This window comes from Myxocyprinus asiaticus, chromosome 41 (genome assembly GCF_019703515.2).
Source record: "Myxocyprinus asiaticus isolate MX2 ecotype Aquarium Trade chromosome 41, UBuf_Myxa_2, whole genome shotgun sequence".
NCBI lineage: Eukaryota > Metazoa > Chordata > Actinopteri > Cypriniformes > Catostomidae > Myxocyprinus > Myxocyprinus asiaticus.
In genome coordinates, this window is record NC_059384.1 from 5,407,346 (window position 1) to 5,424,663 (window position 17,318).

Genomic DNA, 17,318 nt, shown 5'->3' on the forward strand with positions numbered 1-17,318 from the left:
TGTGTGTGTGTGTGTGTGTGCAAGAGTGCATTGTGTGCATTCTTTTATAAATGTGTGTACATGTAAATTTATAGGTCTATATAAATATATATGTACAATTCTACATGTTTAATTATGTGTGTATTGGTGTATACATACCTTTGTATGTATACAGTGAAGATGTGTACTACACACATAGGTAAGCATGTCTAGAGTGAAATGAATAAATGAGAGTGCAATATTAAAAGCAGCTGTGCGTGTCCCACAATTTTCAACTTAAAAGGCAGAATTTAGCTGCTTGAAAATCTTGAGTGATAAGTTGTTTGCTCTACTAATAATCATTAGAATGTGGCTAGTAAGAGAGATTATGAATTGCTTTAATATCAATACTCTCTGTGATATCAGTTTAGATTTGGACAATTTAAAAGTAAATTTAAACTGATTTATTGTGCACATGTTTCATATATCAACAACATCAGAACTTCAAGTGCTAATCTCTACCAAGACATACATTTTATTTCTATTAAATGAAGCTTTTTTCCCCTTTTCAGCTGAACACCCTTGGCGGTCTTAATTCATTTAGCTTTTACCAAAACAATATATAAATTGTTACACACTCAAATTTTGGTTGACACAAAATTTGTATTTGTATCTCAAATTCAAACATGTTTACAATATATTAGTTATTACTCCAGTAAACTACATCTCCAAAACCTTTTTAAACTTGTAAATACTACGTGCCTAAAGTCATGTTGCACAAGAAATACTTTTCAAAATAAACTTTCTAAAGTCGTAAAAGATCTTGTGTTACATGGTTCTTAAATGGATCTCCTGCAAATATTCTTTGTCAGACTACAAAACCCAATACATTCACATTAAAACACGTGCTTCGATTAAAACTAAAATACTGAGCGCTTGTTGAATCATGTCTTCAGTGCAAGATGATGTGTCCAAGCTCTCGGTATTTGGCACACTGTCAACAACAGACCTTATATTAAACAATCCACAGTGTATTACACCAAACAACAGCTCGCAGCAATCAACTTCTTGGTTTATGTGCATTAAACACGACAAAGTTGAGTTCATATATAGTCGAAAAAATACTCTCAAATTGTATATATATTGCTGAGGTACGCTAATTCCATACAGCACAGAAATAACATCCAGATATACCACAGTATTATTGTGGAGTCCAAACTAGTTACACTGACTCAGGCAGTCCTTTAGACTTAACATACAAAGATTGGGTTCTTAAAGTGATAGTTTACCTATCATCATTTACTCACCCTCACACCATTCCAGCTGTGTATGACATTCTTTCTTGTGCAGAACACAAACGAAGATTTTTATCTCAGCTTTGTAGGCCCATACAGTACAAGTGAATGGTGGCTAGAAATTTGAAGCTCCAAAAATCACATAAAGGCAGCATTGAAGTAATCCACATGACTCCAGTGGTTTAATCCATGTCTTCTGAAGTAATATGATAGGTGTGGTTGAGAAACAGATCAATATTTAATTCCTTTTTTACTATAAATCTCTAGGGCTGGGTGATTATATTGAATATTCACAATATAATCACGATAATTTGGCTGACGATATATAATTAAGCAATATTATTAATCAAAATAACACCAAAATGGCAATATGGTCATATGTGATTATAAAATTGCACTGAGCTGCGATAATAGTCTGTGTGCGCTTCAGAATGGGTGACGGGGTGTTCTGTGCACATGTGGGATTCATGTGTGTTTTTGGCGCTTGTACAGCAGGTCATTGTGAAAGATATAAAGTACTGAATGTTCAAGCATTCACGCATTTCCAAACTTTTGTAACTTCTACAAATTATTATACAAATCTACAAAGGTGGCACAGTATAACAGAAAACGAGTAGACAACAGCACTTCACCAGATGCGGAGCACTGCAAATACACATTGCACTTTCGGTGTCAAAAGAAAAGCTCCATGTGAAAGTAAAGTAAATAGGAAAGAAATATATTACTTTTAAATAAAACAAATCTAATCCTCAAAATATTAATGATAATTCAGTATTATAATAATAAACTTGACGGGGTCATGCAATATTCAACCGGATTTTCAAAAAATAAGTTGGGTAGTTTTTGCACACCTTGCTCATTTACAAAAAAATGTTTTAGTAAACATATATGAAGGTAAATAATGTTTTTTTTATTAAGCTACTATACATCATTGTATATAAAAATATAAATATAAAAGTGCATATCATTGACAGTGATCAGACCTCATTCTCCCTTGTGTTTATTTAGTGCAAAACTAAAGGGAAACATGCCCTTTAAAAAAAAATTTAAATAGATTTTTATTTAATACCTTTAAAATATTGAATCTACTTAGCTACAATGACTGTTTGCATGAAATTATGGTTCTTCTGATTTAAAAAAAATTCACATTTGAGCCATTTCAGAGCAAATACATCATTATCGAGATATATATCGAATATCGTCAATAGGCTGAAAAATATCGAGATAAATTTTTTTAAGCCATATCGCCCAGCACTATAAATCTCCACTATCATTTTCAGAATGTGAAAGTGGAGATTTATAGTAAAAAAAAAGCAAAAGACATAAATATTGATCTGTTTCTCACCCAATGTGATTGCATCACTTCAGAAGACATATATTAAACAACTGGAGTCTTATGGATTACTTTTATGCTGCCTTTATGTGATTTGTTTTGAGCTTCAAAGGTCTGGTCACCATTCACTTGCATTGTATGGACCTACAGAGTTAAAATATTCTTCTAAAAATCTTCATTTGTGTTCAGAAGAAGAAAGAAAGTCATACACATCTGGGATAGCATGAGGGTGAGTAAATGATGAGAGAATTTTCATTTGTGGTTGAACTATCCCTTTAAGCCGGGTTCACACTGTACGATTTTGCCATCTGAGAAATTTTTTGAGGATCGAAATTTTTTTTCATCATAGCACAAAATCAGCAGTCTTTGATTACCCAGAGTGACATGCTCAACGACGGCCAATGCAAAGAATCTTAGCCTCCGACGAAATTCTGGCAGTGTTAGATATTTTGCGTAGCAGTCAGTAAGGTGACGTATAACACCCAGTCAGTGCTGTCAATTGGGACGATGTGTATCGCACAGTCTGACATAATATTTCAGTTTGCCATGGCTTTTATCCAAGTTCTCATTGGGACCATATCATAGACTCTGACAAATAACAATTGTAAAGGAACATAAAAATCAAACAGTGTGTATCCGGCTTTAGGAGTTTCTTACAATATGTCCTTTATACAAAAAGACAGCTGTACCCTCTATATTTGCACATTCACATGGTGTATCAGAAAGCTCACCATTTCCAAGCGCAGCTACACATTTTATTTCACGCTTGAAGGAACTCAAATAGTTAGAAAGTCTTCATTGGATAGGATATAAAGGCACTGAGTTTGGCAACTGAATCTTTTGAAAAAAAGAGTCGCATCAACATGGAATGATCCGCTGGAAGCAGAAGACCTTGTGATTGAAGTATACTGCCAGACAGTTAAGAAAGATTTTACAGAAGTGTTCCCATTTAAGACTAGGGCAAATGTATGTCCAGATTTTGCAAGCAACAGAGAAGAATCTATCCTGAGCGATTTCTGCAGGATTCCTACCCGGTTAATGCTTTTCAAATGGGTTCCTCTTTGGGATCTGAAGAGTGACTTGTCCGCTTGGCATGTAGCTGCAAGTTTGAGCAGAAACCTGCATTTTGAAGCTCTGCAGACCTCCCTCTTTTCCTCTCTGGACCTCAGAACAATATGTTGGCTGTACCTCAAGCCTGGCAAAGCTGCTGAGCCCTTCGGCTCTGGCATGGTGTGATGCCAGGTTGGACGCAGGTTCGCTTGTCACATGAATTGGTATGGTCTTCTCTCGACTTGACCTAGAGCTGGTGTTTGCCAAGGTACCTGCTGCAAACATGCTGGAAACATGCTCCTTGAAGGAACTGAAGAAGCCCATGCGTGGTTTTGCGGGTGCCACTGGACGCCCGACCTTCAACAAGATGGGTTTGCCAATGACAGGCTGATTAATTTCTCTCTGCAAGACGGAGATCTCGCAAGGTGTTTCAACAGTGGCATGCTGGTCTTTGCCGCTTGCAAAAGTTTCACCTTCCTGAGGGACATAATCCTCAAGGTCTTCAAGAGTGAGAACTCGATTTCCACAGGTCAGTATTTTGCAGTCTCGTGCACCAAGTTCGGAATCATCATCTTCTGACTCCACGATAATTGTTCCTTCTTCATCACCATCTAGATCCGAGTCAACCGAAACACATGGGTCACTAATTTCTTCAGTTATCAGCATGTTGTCGACCCCTGATGTTACATTCTGTGCAGTGTCCTCTTCATCTGCACTAGTAGAAGCTTGTAAAGTCACACCCATGGGTGCTGTCTCCACTAACTTGTTGTTGGAGTTATTGGTGTTTGGGTTTCCAGGTGGTGCCAGTTTGCCAGGTGAAACGCCCCTTCTCCTTGGTAACTTGGGTGATTTGTTCATTTTATACTCGATTATCTCCTCGACTTCAACCCATCGAGGGTTCCTGGCTGTGGCACCCTCGGGCTCTGGAACGTACAGTGTTGGTACAGTCTTCCTGGCCACTGTTCGTCTCTGTCTGGGTTGTTCAGGTGTGGACGTCTCAGAGCGAATAGCTCCCATGGGGGACCCTCGTGGGGATGCATGCCGCTTCATACGAGTGTTCTTCACCACTGTAGTGATGGTCTCCTCACTTATAGTAGGAAAAGCACATAGGTTTTTGAGTATAGTTCATTAAAAAGTACAGTTCGAAAAAAGTAAAATGATTCGACTCGTCAGTCATTTATTAAAAAAAAAAAAAAAAAAACGGTTACAGTAAGGCATTTACAATGGAAGTGAATGGGGTTTTCCATAAACACTAAAATACACACTGTTTCAAAAGTATAGCCACAAGAAGTAAACATTATATGTGTTAACATGATTTTTATAATATCGGCATTCAAACCAGCGTCAGACAGCATGGGAGGCAGGTGCGCTAACAAGGAGGCTAAAGGCTACAGCCTCTAGTGTCAGTGCGCCTCTTGAGGCCAGGGCAGTGAGGTTTACACTTTGCACAGCTACCTACCAGCTGGCTACCTTTACACTCACCCCCCTAAACCTCACTCCCATCTGGGTCATGACACCACTGACCTCGACCCGCTCTGAGCGGGATTCGAACCGGTGTCAGCCAGTATGGGAGGCTGGCGTGCTAACAAGGAGGCAAAGGGCTACAGCCTCTAGCGTCAGTCGCTAGTGAGCCTCTTGAGGCCAGGGGAGAAAGGTTTACACACTGCACAACTACCTACCAGCTGGCTACCGTTATATAATTAACACGTTAACATGATTTTTGTGTACTAAAATCGCTTTCTGACCTTATATGTGTATAGTTAGATCCAATACTAGAGTTTTGTTGTAATGGCAACAAAGTTGTGGATACACTGTAACTTTACACAGAAAAGGTTAGTTAGTGATTTTATTACACTAAAATCAAGATATTTACACATATAATATTGGCAACTTGTAGCTATACTTTGGAAACAGTGTGTATTTTAGCGTTTATCTACTAGTCCCATTCACTTCCATTTTAAGCCCTTTACTGTAACCGTGATGTTTTTTCTTCTTTTTTTTTCTTCTCTTTTTTCTTTTTTTTTTTTATAAATGAGGGGCGAGTTGTACGGACAGGTCGGGAATTTTTTTTTGGAAATAGTTTTGCGTGCCCTCGCTATAGTTTTGTGTTCCCTCACAATAAATATACCATGGTTTTACTACAGTAACCATATTTTAACCTTGATATAGTAAAACCATAATAATAATACAGGAAAATGAAACTATATTAATAAAAATCATAATTCTGTGGTTATTATAGTTTTGCTACAAATACCATTTTCATAGTTACTACAATATTACTATAGTAAAACCATGGTTTCCACCAAAAAACAAAAACAAAACATGGTTAGCCTTAAACAGTCATGGTTACTACAATATTACTATAGGAAAATGATTTCCACCAATATCTATGGTTACTACAGTCCACAATATTACTATAGTAAAACCATAATAACCACAAAATTATTATTTTTATTATCATAGTTTTCGTTTTCCTGTATTATCACTATAGTTTCACTACGAATATCATGGTTAAAATATGGTTACTGTAAAACCATGGTAAATTTATTGCGATGGAACGCAAAACTATTTCAGAAGGAAAGTTCCCGCCCTGTCCTCTAAGGGGCTCCGTATGAGTCAAAATAATTTTTTGTGAAAATCAAAATTATTCTACAAATGCTTTTTATTGAGCTTAACTTTTACTGAACCTAGAACATTCCTATAACTATTGCTGAAATAAAAGTTTAGGTGCATGCTAAAATTCAATGGGGCAAAAATAAGACTTACATAATTATGGTTTTCCTTGGTGCTTTCGTCTCTTGTTCCATTACTTGTTGAAAAACAAAGTTACAAATTGATATTAAAGGAGATACATGAAAATTCAAAACAACAGAATTTAAAAACAGCTTATTCATTCATTGTGTTAAAAGGTACAAACATTCCTCAGCGATGCTTAAATACAAAAAAAAACACCTTTAGTCAGATTTCTCACATTAAAGCTTAAGTATGTAACTTTTTCAGTGGATGCTCCTCCGTCCTCGAGCCTGTGACCCAGAAACCGATCAAACTCCACGATCATGAAGGATGTATCAATTCTCTAAATGCACCGTGAGGACCGAGGACGAAGGAAGCTTCCTGAGGTCGCTTGAGTGAGGAAACACAGGAGCATCCTAAGCGGAAGACTTTTGGTCAAAGCACCTGACGCACGTATTCATTCATTTATCACCTTTGCAGTTTAAATAAACCATAACTGACATACTTTAACAGTGCGTCTTGAATTATTTTGATTTATTATGAATATATTAATAAATAAAGTTTCAATAACATAATGTCAAGCACGCAGAGGTACTGCAGCTGCGCAAAAACACGTTCTGAAGTGACGCATGAGTGAGCAGGACATTTCATTTTATAAATCCATCTTGCTTTGATTCCTCCGTCCTCATTTCCTTTCCTTGGATCCTTTCCTCATTTCCTAAGAGGGTGGAGCTAGGAAGCGAGGAAAGGAAACGAGGATGCACAATTTTAGAAATGAGAAGCACCCAGTGTCTCTGTGGCGCTATAAAATTTCCAGTTTGTTTTAGAGCGACCGGCTTAGACCCCACCCAACGTTATTCAACCAATGGCAGAGTTGGGGGCGGGACTAACTGACTGTTTGAACAACAGCAGTAGAGGGGCGTATTTGGAAAGCTGTTTTGAAAACATTGTTTATCTTTGCAATTCCATTCGGTGATGCTAGTGTCGCTGAAATTACATCAGCTTTAATTTCTACATTTTCTACTAGTTTTAGGTCAGTCTGTGCTCTAAATATAAAAGACAAAGACATTTTCTAAACATGACCATTTCTAAAACCTCTCACAGTGTAGGTAGAGTATTACACTGTCTTCCTTAAAATGTGATTGCATGTGTCCTCTTTATTAATTTTATCCCATTTAAGTATTCAATGATTACTAATAGATGCGAATGTCAAGAAAATGCTGTCAAACTTTTATCACTGCTTCTGTTGACATTGTGGCATACTGTATGTTTTGACAGATGTCTCTTACCTTCTATAGTGATGGCCTGATCTGCTCTCCGTTCTCCCGCCATCGCCACAGCAGGAGTGATCAGCTGTGCAGCACACCTGGCACTGCCCAGGCGGTTCGACAGCTGCAGATAAACAATATGTGATAATTGATAATTTACTTGTTATAAAGTAATAAGGAACTGAAAGAACTAAAGTAAGAATTGGAGGAGTTATTTTATCAGACTAGTACAGTATATTGGGGAGAAAATTTTCTCCCCAATTTGGAATGCAAAATTCCCACTACTTAGTAGGTCCGCATGGTGGCGCGGTTACTCATCTCAATCCGGGTGGCGGAGGACAAGTCTCAGTTGCCTCCACTTCTGAGACGTCAATCCGCGCATCTTATCACGTGGCTCATCATGCATGAAACCGCGGAGACTCCGCATGTGGAGGCTCATGCTACTCTCCGCAATCCACGCACAACTTACCACGCGCCCCATTGAGAGCAAGAACCACTAATCGTGACCAGAAGGAGGTTACCCAATGTGACTCTACCCTCCCTAGCAACCGGGCCAATTTGGTTGCTTAGGAGACCTGGCTGGAGTCACTCAGCACACCCCGGATTTGAACTCGCAACTCCAGGGGTGGTAGTCAGCGTCAATACTCACTGAGCTACCCAGGCCCCCCGACTAGTACAGTATATTAAACTTTGCAATATCTTGTCCACACATATTACATGTAATATATTTAATTATAACAGCAGTAAAAATAATTATGTGTAATTGTAATGGCCTTGCTTGACCTGCTCTGAGCGGGATTCGAACCGGTGTCTCCACATGGGAGGCGGGCGCGCTAACAAGGAGGCTAAAGGTTACAGCCTCAAGCATCAGTCACTAGTGAGCCTCTTAATGCCAGGGGAGTGAGGTTTACACTGCACAGCTACCTACCAGCTGGCTACCGTTATATAATTACAAGCTGTTAAAACATTGTGCAGCTTCATACCTCACAATCATACTGCCCCAGGTCTCTTTCTCCAGGATTCTTGATAACTAGAACCAGCACTCCACTGCGTGATTCACTGTATGTCTGATACTTCTCCTGGTCTGTCAGTAGTTTACCATCCTTAAACCATCTGCCCAGGGAGAAAAAAATCAGTTTAATTAATATTTTATTATACATTTTATTATATTTAATTTCGCATAGTTTTCTTCTGTAAAAACTGGTATTATACTCTTAAGGGGCCATTCACACCTAACTTGTATTTGCATCTCTCTGCACTGATTTTAATTGTTTTTCTATATAGACACGTGAAATAGAGACGTCTTTGACCGCTGTGCTACATTTTTTTTTTTTTTTTTTTGTCTAAACACCTTTAGAGTTCTTTAAGAAATGTCCTTGCATAATTAAAAATTTTAAGTAGTTAATAATCAACAGACTCATTCATCATTCAGGTTTTCAGGGCTCATCATTTAAACGGGAGTGACTACCTTATCTTGGGACTTGGTGCACTTTGAATGGTGCAAGAGAACTGGGCGTCCTCTCCTGGAAACAGGGTGGCATTCCGGATCTTATTTACAAAGCGTGGAGGCACTAAAAAAGAATGAACAGAAATAAGTAGCAATTTCTTCAATTTCAACATTCAATTTAATTTGACTTAATTCAATTAATTTCATCTCAGTACAATTAAAGCTTTCACATTGTGCTTTTCACAATGGATTATGAAATAAACTAGCTTTACTAAACTGGACACATCTGGTTGCTCAAGCTGTGTTCCAGTTTGCTTAGTTACTCACCCTGCACAGTGATTTTGCCTAGTGTGCTGGCATTGCCCGCGGAGCTGGTGGCAAAGCACATGTACTGGCCTGAGTCGTCTGCATTCATGTTGTCCAGAATAAGCGTGCAGGAGCCGTCTGGGTCCTCGATAATGATATGATGAGGATCCACTTCTACGGCGCGACCATCTATGTATGAGAGTCAGAAATGGATTAGGGTTAATCTACTTCAATTACAAGAACAACCACAGAACCCATCAGCCAGAGAATCACCCAAGATTTAGTTCCTTACCTTTGTACCATGTGACCTGAGGTTTGGGCGCACCAGTGACCTTACAGGCGAGTTTAACTGTCTGTCCGAGCTCTGCTGTACAATCTGTTAATACCGCGTCAAAATCGGGAGGGCCTGTTCAATACAGATAAACAGATACATTTAAGAATATACTGTTTTGTGTTAATAGCCTTCAACTCTGACCAAATATCAAACTGTAACATTGGGGAAGTAGTGTGATTGTTATTGATTATAAATGTAACATATATGATACAGAAGAATAAACTATTCTGTACTTGTTTGTTCAATCTCAATTGTGAACGGTACAAACATAAATGGCTGACTTACTCCATGCAGGCATGCTGTAGCGTTGCTGAAGGTCACGAAGGTCACGGAGCCATGAATTCTTAATGATAACAGTGCGCGCCTGCAGTGTGTATTTTCTCACGGAGTCCTCACGTTCATGCCAGATCTCAAACGCTCTCTCATCTCCCTCAACTGTCTCATTAACATCAATGTTTGTGAGCTAGAGAAAGATTGTTACAAATCAGACAGGAACTAATAATATTTTTGTCATGATACTCATGCAATTACAAGCTTTCCGTAATGTTTTTACTAAGCTTATACCTTCATCATATTCTTGAAGACATATGTTTGGCTCTCTGTATTTGTGTCTCTCTTCTGCTTGCAGATGACCACATGATTTTTGAAGAGGAAAACGTGGCGATGGTGACCTCTAGAAGAGGTTCGAATTCCAGGAGCACCTTCCCAAACAGTGAAAGGCCCCTGTAGAACAAAGACAAAACCCAGCAGCTAAGCTGTTAAATGTAACTTAAAGGGATAGTTCACCCTAAAATACAAATTCTCTCATGCCATCCCAGTGGGTATGACTTTCTTTCTTCTGCTGAACACAAACAAAGATTTTTAGAAGATCTCAGCTCTATAGGTCCATACTATACAAGTGAATGGGGTCCAACACTGTGAAGCTCCAAAAAGCACATAAAGACAGCATAAAAGTAATCCATAATATTCCAGTGGTTTAATCCATGTCTTCAGAAGCAATCCAGTTGATTTTGGGTGAGAACAGCCCAAAATACAGTGCAACTCCTTTTTCACTGTATACATCATTATTGCAGTCTCTAGTGTCAATTACACTGCCTAGTGCTTGACGAACGTGCAGAGTGCTAGATGGCAATAGGAAGTGTAATCGAGCTTGAAATCATGATTTCCAAGGAGACTGCTGATGTCAAGATTTATAGTGAAATTGAGTAATATTTTGGTCTGTTCTCACCCAAAACCGATTGGATTGCTTCAGAAAACTTGGATTAAACCACTGGAGTTTTATTGATTACTTTTATGCTGCCATTATGTGCTTTTTGGAGCTTCAAAGTTTTGGACCCCATTCACTTGCATTGTACGGACCTACAGAGCTGAAATATTCTTCTTCTCATTTTCATTCTTGGGTGAACTATTCCTTTAAATTAATTTACCAGTAAATTGGTAATGCAAGTGCAAACTTTCACAATAAATCACACAGAAATTAACCTGTATATGCCCCAAAGGGGAACAACTGACAATAGTATAACAATAACAATGCTTATTTAAGGCATTATGCCCCAATTATGCACTGTGTGCTCATTAATAAGAGAACTGAAAAAATTGGGAATGGAATTGATAAGGAAACAGGCAGTGCTCTGTACCTGTCTAATAGATTCTCCCAGTGCCTCCAGATTGGCGGGGTAGTTCTCAATGAGAGACACGTGGTGTGTGTTCTCTGAGCGCTGGGAGAGAGACGACACCATGGCATAGGCCTGCTCCAACAAACAGCAGTTCTGACCGTTTCTTGCTTTGTTCCGGATCATATCCTGGGACAAAATCGCAGGGAATTAGGAAGGGACGGTCAATTTCAAATGTTAATGAAGAGTTATACAGTATCATGCATAATCAGTAAAACCATTTTTAAATACATTTTTGTATAATTACTCAGCATTTTTAAGTAAATATTACAACAATGCCATACAGATGACTGACACAACAACCTTGCAAAAACAATTCAAGTGTTTAGTACCTTCAGTAATGCCCTGTATTTTTGGATTCTCTCCAGTGGCCTTTGAAGATAAGCGTTAATACTCAGCACAATACCTTCTGAGGGATCAACATTTGCCAACTCAGAGACTGTATAATCCTGATAAAAAATACATTAAAACATGTCAAGTTCAGTAACTTCAGCGTACTAGATGTTTCTTTCAGTTAATAGACAAAACAATTTAAAAAGAGAATAAATAGTTCCAACCTAAAAAATCCATCACAGAACTTACTAATTATAATAAAACAATTTGTGGTAAATTTTTTAAACCAACCTTGAAATATTGGTGCACTGCCTTCTCACTGATGGCAGACTCTGCTTGGGCCTGTCCAATGAGGTACTGCAGATATTTCTCAAAACCCTCAGAATTTCTCAGGAAATGCATGGCAACATCATCATCTGTATCACACTCGCGCAGACCAGGCAGTAGAGAGCTGGAAAACAGACAAGAATCAACTAATTTGTCATTTAGATAACTTTGTCCAAACCAACTTACAGTACACTTAGTAAAAGGACTGCGGGGATAGCATCTGGATCGTCCCTTTTGGTTACCGGCTTAGATGTCTAAAACTGGTCTGCACTACCCACTAGTCAACTTCATGATGCTGTTTTTGTTTTACAATAGTTTTCCCACTGTCATAGTTCTACAAAAACTTTAATGATGACAAATACACATAACAGTATGAGTTTAATTTGAGTAGTATTACCTACTCAATACAAGTTAAGCTCAGTCGACAGCAATATTGGCATAATGTTGAATACCACTGAACATAACTTTGACTCGTCCCTCCTTTTCTTAAAAAAAGCAAAAAGCGTTGGGGCCTGGGTGGCTCAGCGTGTATTGACGCTGACTACCACCCCTGGAGTCGCGAGTTCAAATCCAGGGTGTGCTGAGTGAATCCAGCCAGGTCTCCTAAGCAACCAAATTGGCCTGGTTGCTAGGGAGGGTAGAGTCACACGGGGTAACCTCCTTGTGGTCGCGATTAGTGGTTCTTGCTCTCAATGGGGCACGTGGTAAGTTGTGCGTGGATCACGGAAATAGCATGAGCCTCCACATGCTGTGAGTCTCCGCGGTGTCATGCACGATGAGCCACGTGATAAGATGCGTGGATTGACTGTCTCAGAAACAGAGGCAACTGAGACTTGTCCTCCGCCACCCTGAATGAGGTGAGTAACCGTGCCACCACGAGGACCTACTAAGTAGTGGGAATTGGGCATTCCAAATTGGGAGAAAAGGGGATACATTTATTTTTTTTATTTTTTTAAATCATGTATTATTTGAGCTGTAAAGTTTTTTCGGTCGTTTTAGGGTTTTATGGTTTACAATGTTAAGTCGTCATGGCAACGAAGTTGTAAAATTGGCTATAACTTTACACAGAAAAGGTTAGTAAGCAATGTTTTCACACTAAAATCATGTTAACACGCATATTGATTATGTCTTGTCGCTATACTTTTGAAACAGTGAGTATTTGAATGTTTACAGATTGGCCGCATTCACTTCCATTGTAAGTGCCTTAGTGTAACACAGATTTTTGCTATTTTTAAAGAAAAGGGACGAAATGAATTTTTGTGGTAATCAACATTATGCCATAATGCTATCGATTGAGGATTAAGTTTTAAATGGCAGATATATCAGTTTACAGTTTAGAATTAACATTATATGATTGTCTGAGTTTCGTACCTGCTGTGGAAGGATTTCAAATCGTTGATATTACGAAAGATGGCTTCCTTGTGGCTGGCAATATCAGGTGGTGCGCTCTCCTCATCCACACGTTTCAGATGATGTGATGTGAAGAACTCAATCTCCTTTAGAAACTCAGTCTCTGTACTGATCATCTCCTGGACAAGTTGACTGGACACAAGTGAAACAGGGAGGTAGAATTAGTGAGGTTATTTTACAATGAGGTATTCTGCAGGGTGTGCATTTGATTCATTTCAACTTACACAAAAGTATAGCATGATATTTCTTAATTATTATTAATATTAACATGATTCATATGGTTTTGACATAGTTTGGGTCCTGTGTGCTGAATGTTGTGTCGCGTGTCAACATTTACCAGAGCTTCTTCTTGTACTCTGTTTCAGTGACTTCCTCTCTGGTGGTTTCTGGGAGATCAGCTGATTCTGCAGACAGCTGAAGCACAACCAGTCAATTATTAGTAATAATTCACCAGACACCACTGTACTTGCAAATACTGTACAAACTTATTCTCGTATTTTGCGACTTTCATGTCCAATATTTCTCAGAAAAGGGGGCCAATTTTTTACCCACAGTGGCATTATGACCTTTAAGACCATTTAAAATCCATGTTTGCACATTAATATTAAAATCGTGAATTTAAGTATCCACTATCTGCAGTAGGACATTTATTTATCGAACACTAAACTGACCTTAAGCCTCTTTTCGAGATACGCAGGTGAGACCCATCCCTGGCGAGATGGTGTGGATTTGGTGGGCTTGGTGCGGACCAGCCATTTAAGTGGGTGGGCCGAATCCAGAACTTCTACATACTGGCCCTCTTTCAGAGCAATGGCCTCTTTACTGACACCAATGGGGTTGTAGTCAGCCGTCGCGACGTAGATATCAAACATCTGCAAAGGTGCATTGAGAAGATGGCCCATTTGGTAATCATGTCATGCTGGTGTTCCAGGTCTAACTTTGGTCTAACTAAGGACTTTTAGGTACATGGATACTTCCAGGTATGTCCAGGTATTATGTGTTATAGATATTGACATTTTGTTGATGACATAGAGAAACATTTGTAATACCTCTCCTCTGGAATCTCCTTCATCAGATTCGGATGATGAATCCACAATTAGAGACGGGGGGCGTGATCTGCCGTGATACGGAGATGGTGATGGTGTTTTTGTTTCATCATCACTGTCAGCTCCGGGGACACGTAATGAAGCTTGAAGCAGACAGTGATGGAGAGCAGAAGGGAAAGAGAAAGATAGAGATAATGTGTCAATCAATTATATTCATTTCCAAAACACAGTGATGTTTAACTATCAATTCTGACAGCATGGGTTTAGCATCAGATACGCATGGAATTGCAACACAACATTTGCTCAGATTATGATATTTAATAAACATTCATTTGATTCATTTTCATATCAAATTATGTATTGGCCATGAAATGTAGACAGGACATGCAAACATTACATTAGGCATATTATAATGGCAATAATTTCAAGTTCAATAGAATTTTTTTTTTTTTTTTTACAATTGTACACTTTGAAATACATCAATGCTCAATGCTAAATTTCATTTGACACTTTCAGTGATGAAATACTCAATGTCAACTTGCTATTGTATTAGCATCCTTGAACAATTGTGTTTCTTTTGTTATCTGAACATAAATTATTTGCCATTGCTGTTAAAACAGTAGTTCCCAAACTGTGGCGTTACTAAAGAAAATATTAATAAATGTGGAAAATATATAGACTTAGTTGATGTTACGCATATTCACGATTTTTTGAGAAAAAAAATAAGATCCCAAAGAAATGTTTATGATGCATTTGTTATGAAGCGCCGTATTAGCGTTTATTTTATTACATGATTACAAACGTTGTTTCAAAATGCGCGCCTTTTTGAATTGGCGCAAAGCAGCGAACTAACTGTTGATAATGCGACAGAAATAGTCCTTATGAGGAGTCACTCGTTAAAGAAGACGGGCAGTCTGAAATAGAAATATTATGAAAATATTTATGTGTAAATAATATAAGGTAAAAGCTGTGAATGTGTTATGAACAAAGCTTTCAGTCATTACTAAGATGAGCAGCAAGCTGTTCTTATTTATAACAGCAATTTATAAACAGGTCGAAAGTATTATCTGATACACAAAGTTCCACTTTTCTTGCATTTGGTTATCGTGATAGGCTTGGATTTTACCATGTTTAGCTGAGATGGTGTTTCAAAGATAAATCCAACAAGTGTGGGAACCACTGCTTATTGTGCGTTATTCGAGCAGGTGTTCAGATAAATTGTGATTTTGTTTCATAGCTTTTTTAGAATCAGAAAGCTGTCAAGTTACAACAAATCCATTTATTTATTTTTTTAATTTTTTTTTTATCTGGAAATAATTTTTTTACATAATTCAAACTTGCAACTGAAGGCCTGAATAGCCTAATGTCTTTTGGATCCTCAATGACTTTGGATATAATTATTAATACATTGTTTATACTATAAATTAGCATGCTCTGTATTATGCTTGTGTAACAACACATTTGTGCACACACAAACAGTAGGCTAATGTATTGCTCATGCAACTCTATACATCTAAATATGCCGGTTAGTGGTTCAACCATTTCCTTTCTGTGTATACTGAAACAGAGACACCTTGAAAGTGTTTAAAATGAGACAATCTGCATCCATTGAAAATGTCCAGTATATTATGAACAGTGACAAAATGGCCCTGGTTTTAAAGAACCATGACTTTATTTCCACAAAGCTTTGCTACTCTTTTTTGAACATTAAACAATTTCTTAAATGTTTATTTATTTATTTTTTTTACTTTAAGTTGCTTTAAATCATTATAGCCACAAATAACCATACAATTACATGTACAGTAGCAAAGCCTCATGGAGAAAAAGTCAAGGTTTCATTGTGTTAAACTTGAAGTTCTGCAGATACATACTGGTTACTTTGGGCCAAGATTTCATCCACTGGAGCACTTGATGGTTCTGTATGCTGTCTGAACAAATCAATGCTTCAATGAGAATGTGAGTGAAAGGAGGGAGGAGAGGATCAGTGGATGAATGGATGGATAGTTTGATGGAAAGACAAAAGAATGGAGCCAGAATTGCGAAGGAGTTATGGAATCCAGAAAGAGAGACAGAGGGATTTTTTTACAAGACAGGAAAGTCTAGGGAAATACACAAAGTGTGTTCATAAAATTTTCCTGACAAGAAAAAAAAAAAAAGTTGGCTATAGGAGTATAATTAAGAATTTGAAATTTTTTCCAAGAGAATTTGAGACAGGTGTAGCTCCATTTCAGTACACCCTTTGATTCAAAGCATTTTGACACACACAAAGCTCACTCAAAAACAAAGCACAGAGAGTTTTGAGTGAATATTAGGATGCATCCTGTAAAGAATGACTACATTAAAAAGACAAACAGTATTACGACTGCAATAACATGACATAAAATAACTGATTAATAAATCAAAGACAGGAACATTTACATTTCTATATTCATAATTCAGCACAATATTGTGGCAATGCAAGTTACAAAAATGTTTAGCTCATTATTTTTTGCTGAAAAGGATCCAGCTAGAAAATTTTACCTTGAGTGAACTTTGCAGATACCATTTCCGTGATTTGGGTTGTGAGCTTTTGTAAGAATTCCTCTGTACCCACTTCACCCAAGTAAGGTCGTTTTTTCTCTCCTATGATAAAAATAGACATTAATATTGTTGCAAATGACTTAACAAATACATGATGCCAGTCGCTCTGATACAGTCTGACAGTGCATTAATAGTATAAGAAAATATATTTAAACTTAAATATAAAATGGAACAGGGGGCCTGGGTAGCTCAGCGAGTATTGACGCTGACTACCACCCCTGGAGT

The 17,318-nt window shown here is 37.9% G+C and overlaps 1 protein-coding gene across 1 annotated transcript in view; it reads right to left on the reverse strand.

The window, feature by feature from the left end:
- Positions 1–407: 407 nt before the first annotated feature.
- LOC127431531 (obscurin-like) overlaps positions 408–17,318 on the reverse strand; it is a 70,461-nt gene continuing 53,550 nt past the window's right edge. The window contains 18 exon segments of the mRNA XM_051681978.1: positions 408–4,723; positions 6,403–6,445; positions 7,659–7,761; positions 8,621–8,750; positions 9,106–9,208; positions 9,412–9,579; positions 9,683–9,796; positions 10,010–10,187; positions 10,289–10,447; positions 11,362–11,526; positions 11,730–11,846; positions 12,022–12,181; positions 13,429–13,599; positions 13,805–13,881; positions 14,139–14,339; positions 14,517–14,656; positions 16,385–16,441; positions 17,034–17,135. Coding sequence (XP_051537938.1) covers positions 3,622–4,723; positions 6,403–6,445; positions 7,659–7,761; positions 8,621–8,750; positions 9,106–9,208; positions 9,412–9,579; positions 9,683–9,796; positions 10,010–10,187; positions 10,289–10,447; positions 11,362–11,526; positions 11,730–11,846; positions 12,022–12,181; positions 13,429–13,599; positions 13,805–13,881; positions 14,139–14,339; positions 14,517–14,656; positions 16,385–16,441; positions 17,034–17,135 — 3,290 coding nt within the window. The 3' untranslated portion in view covers positions 408–3,621.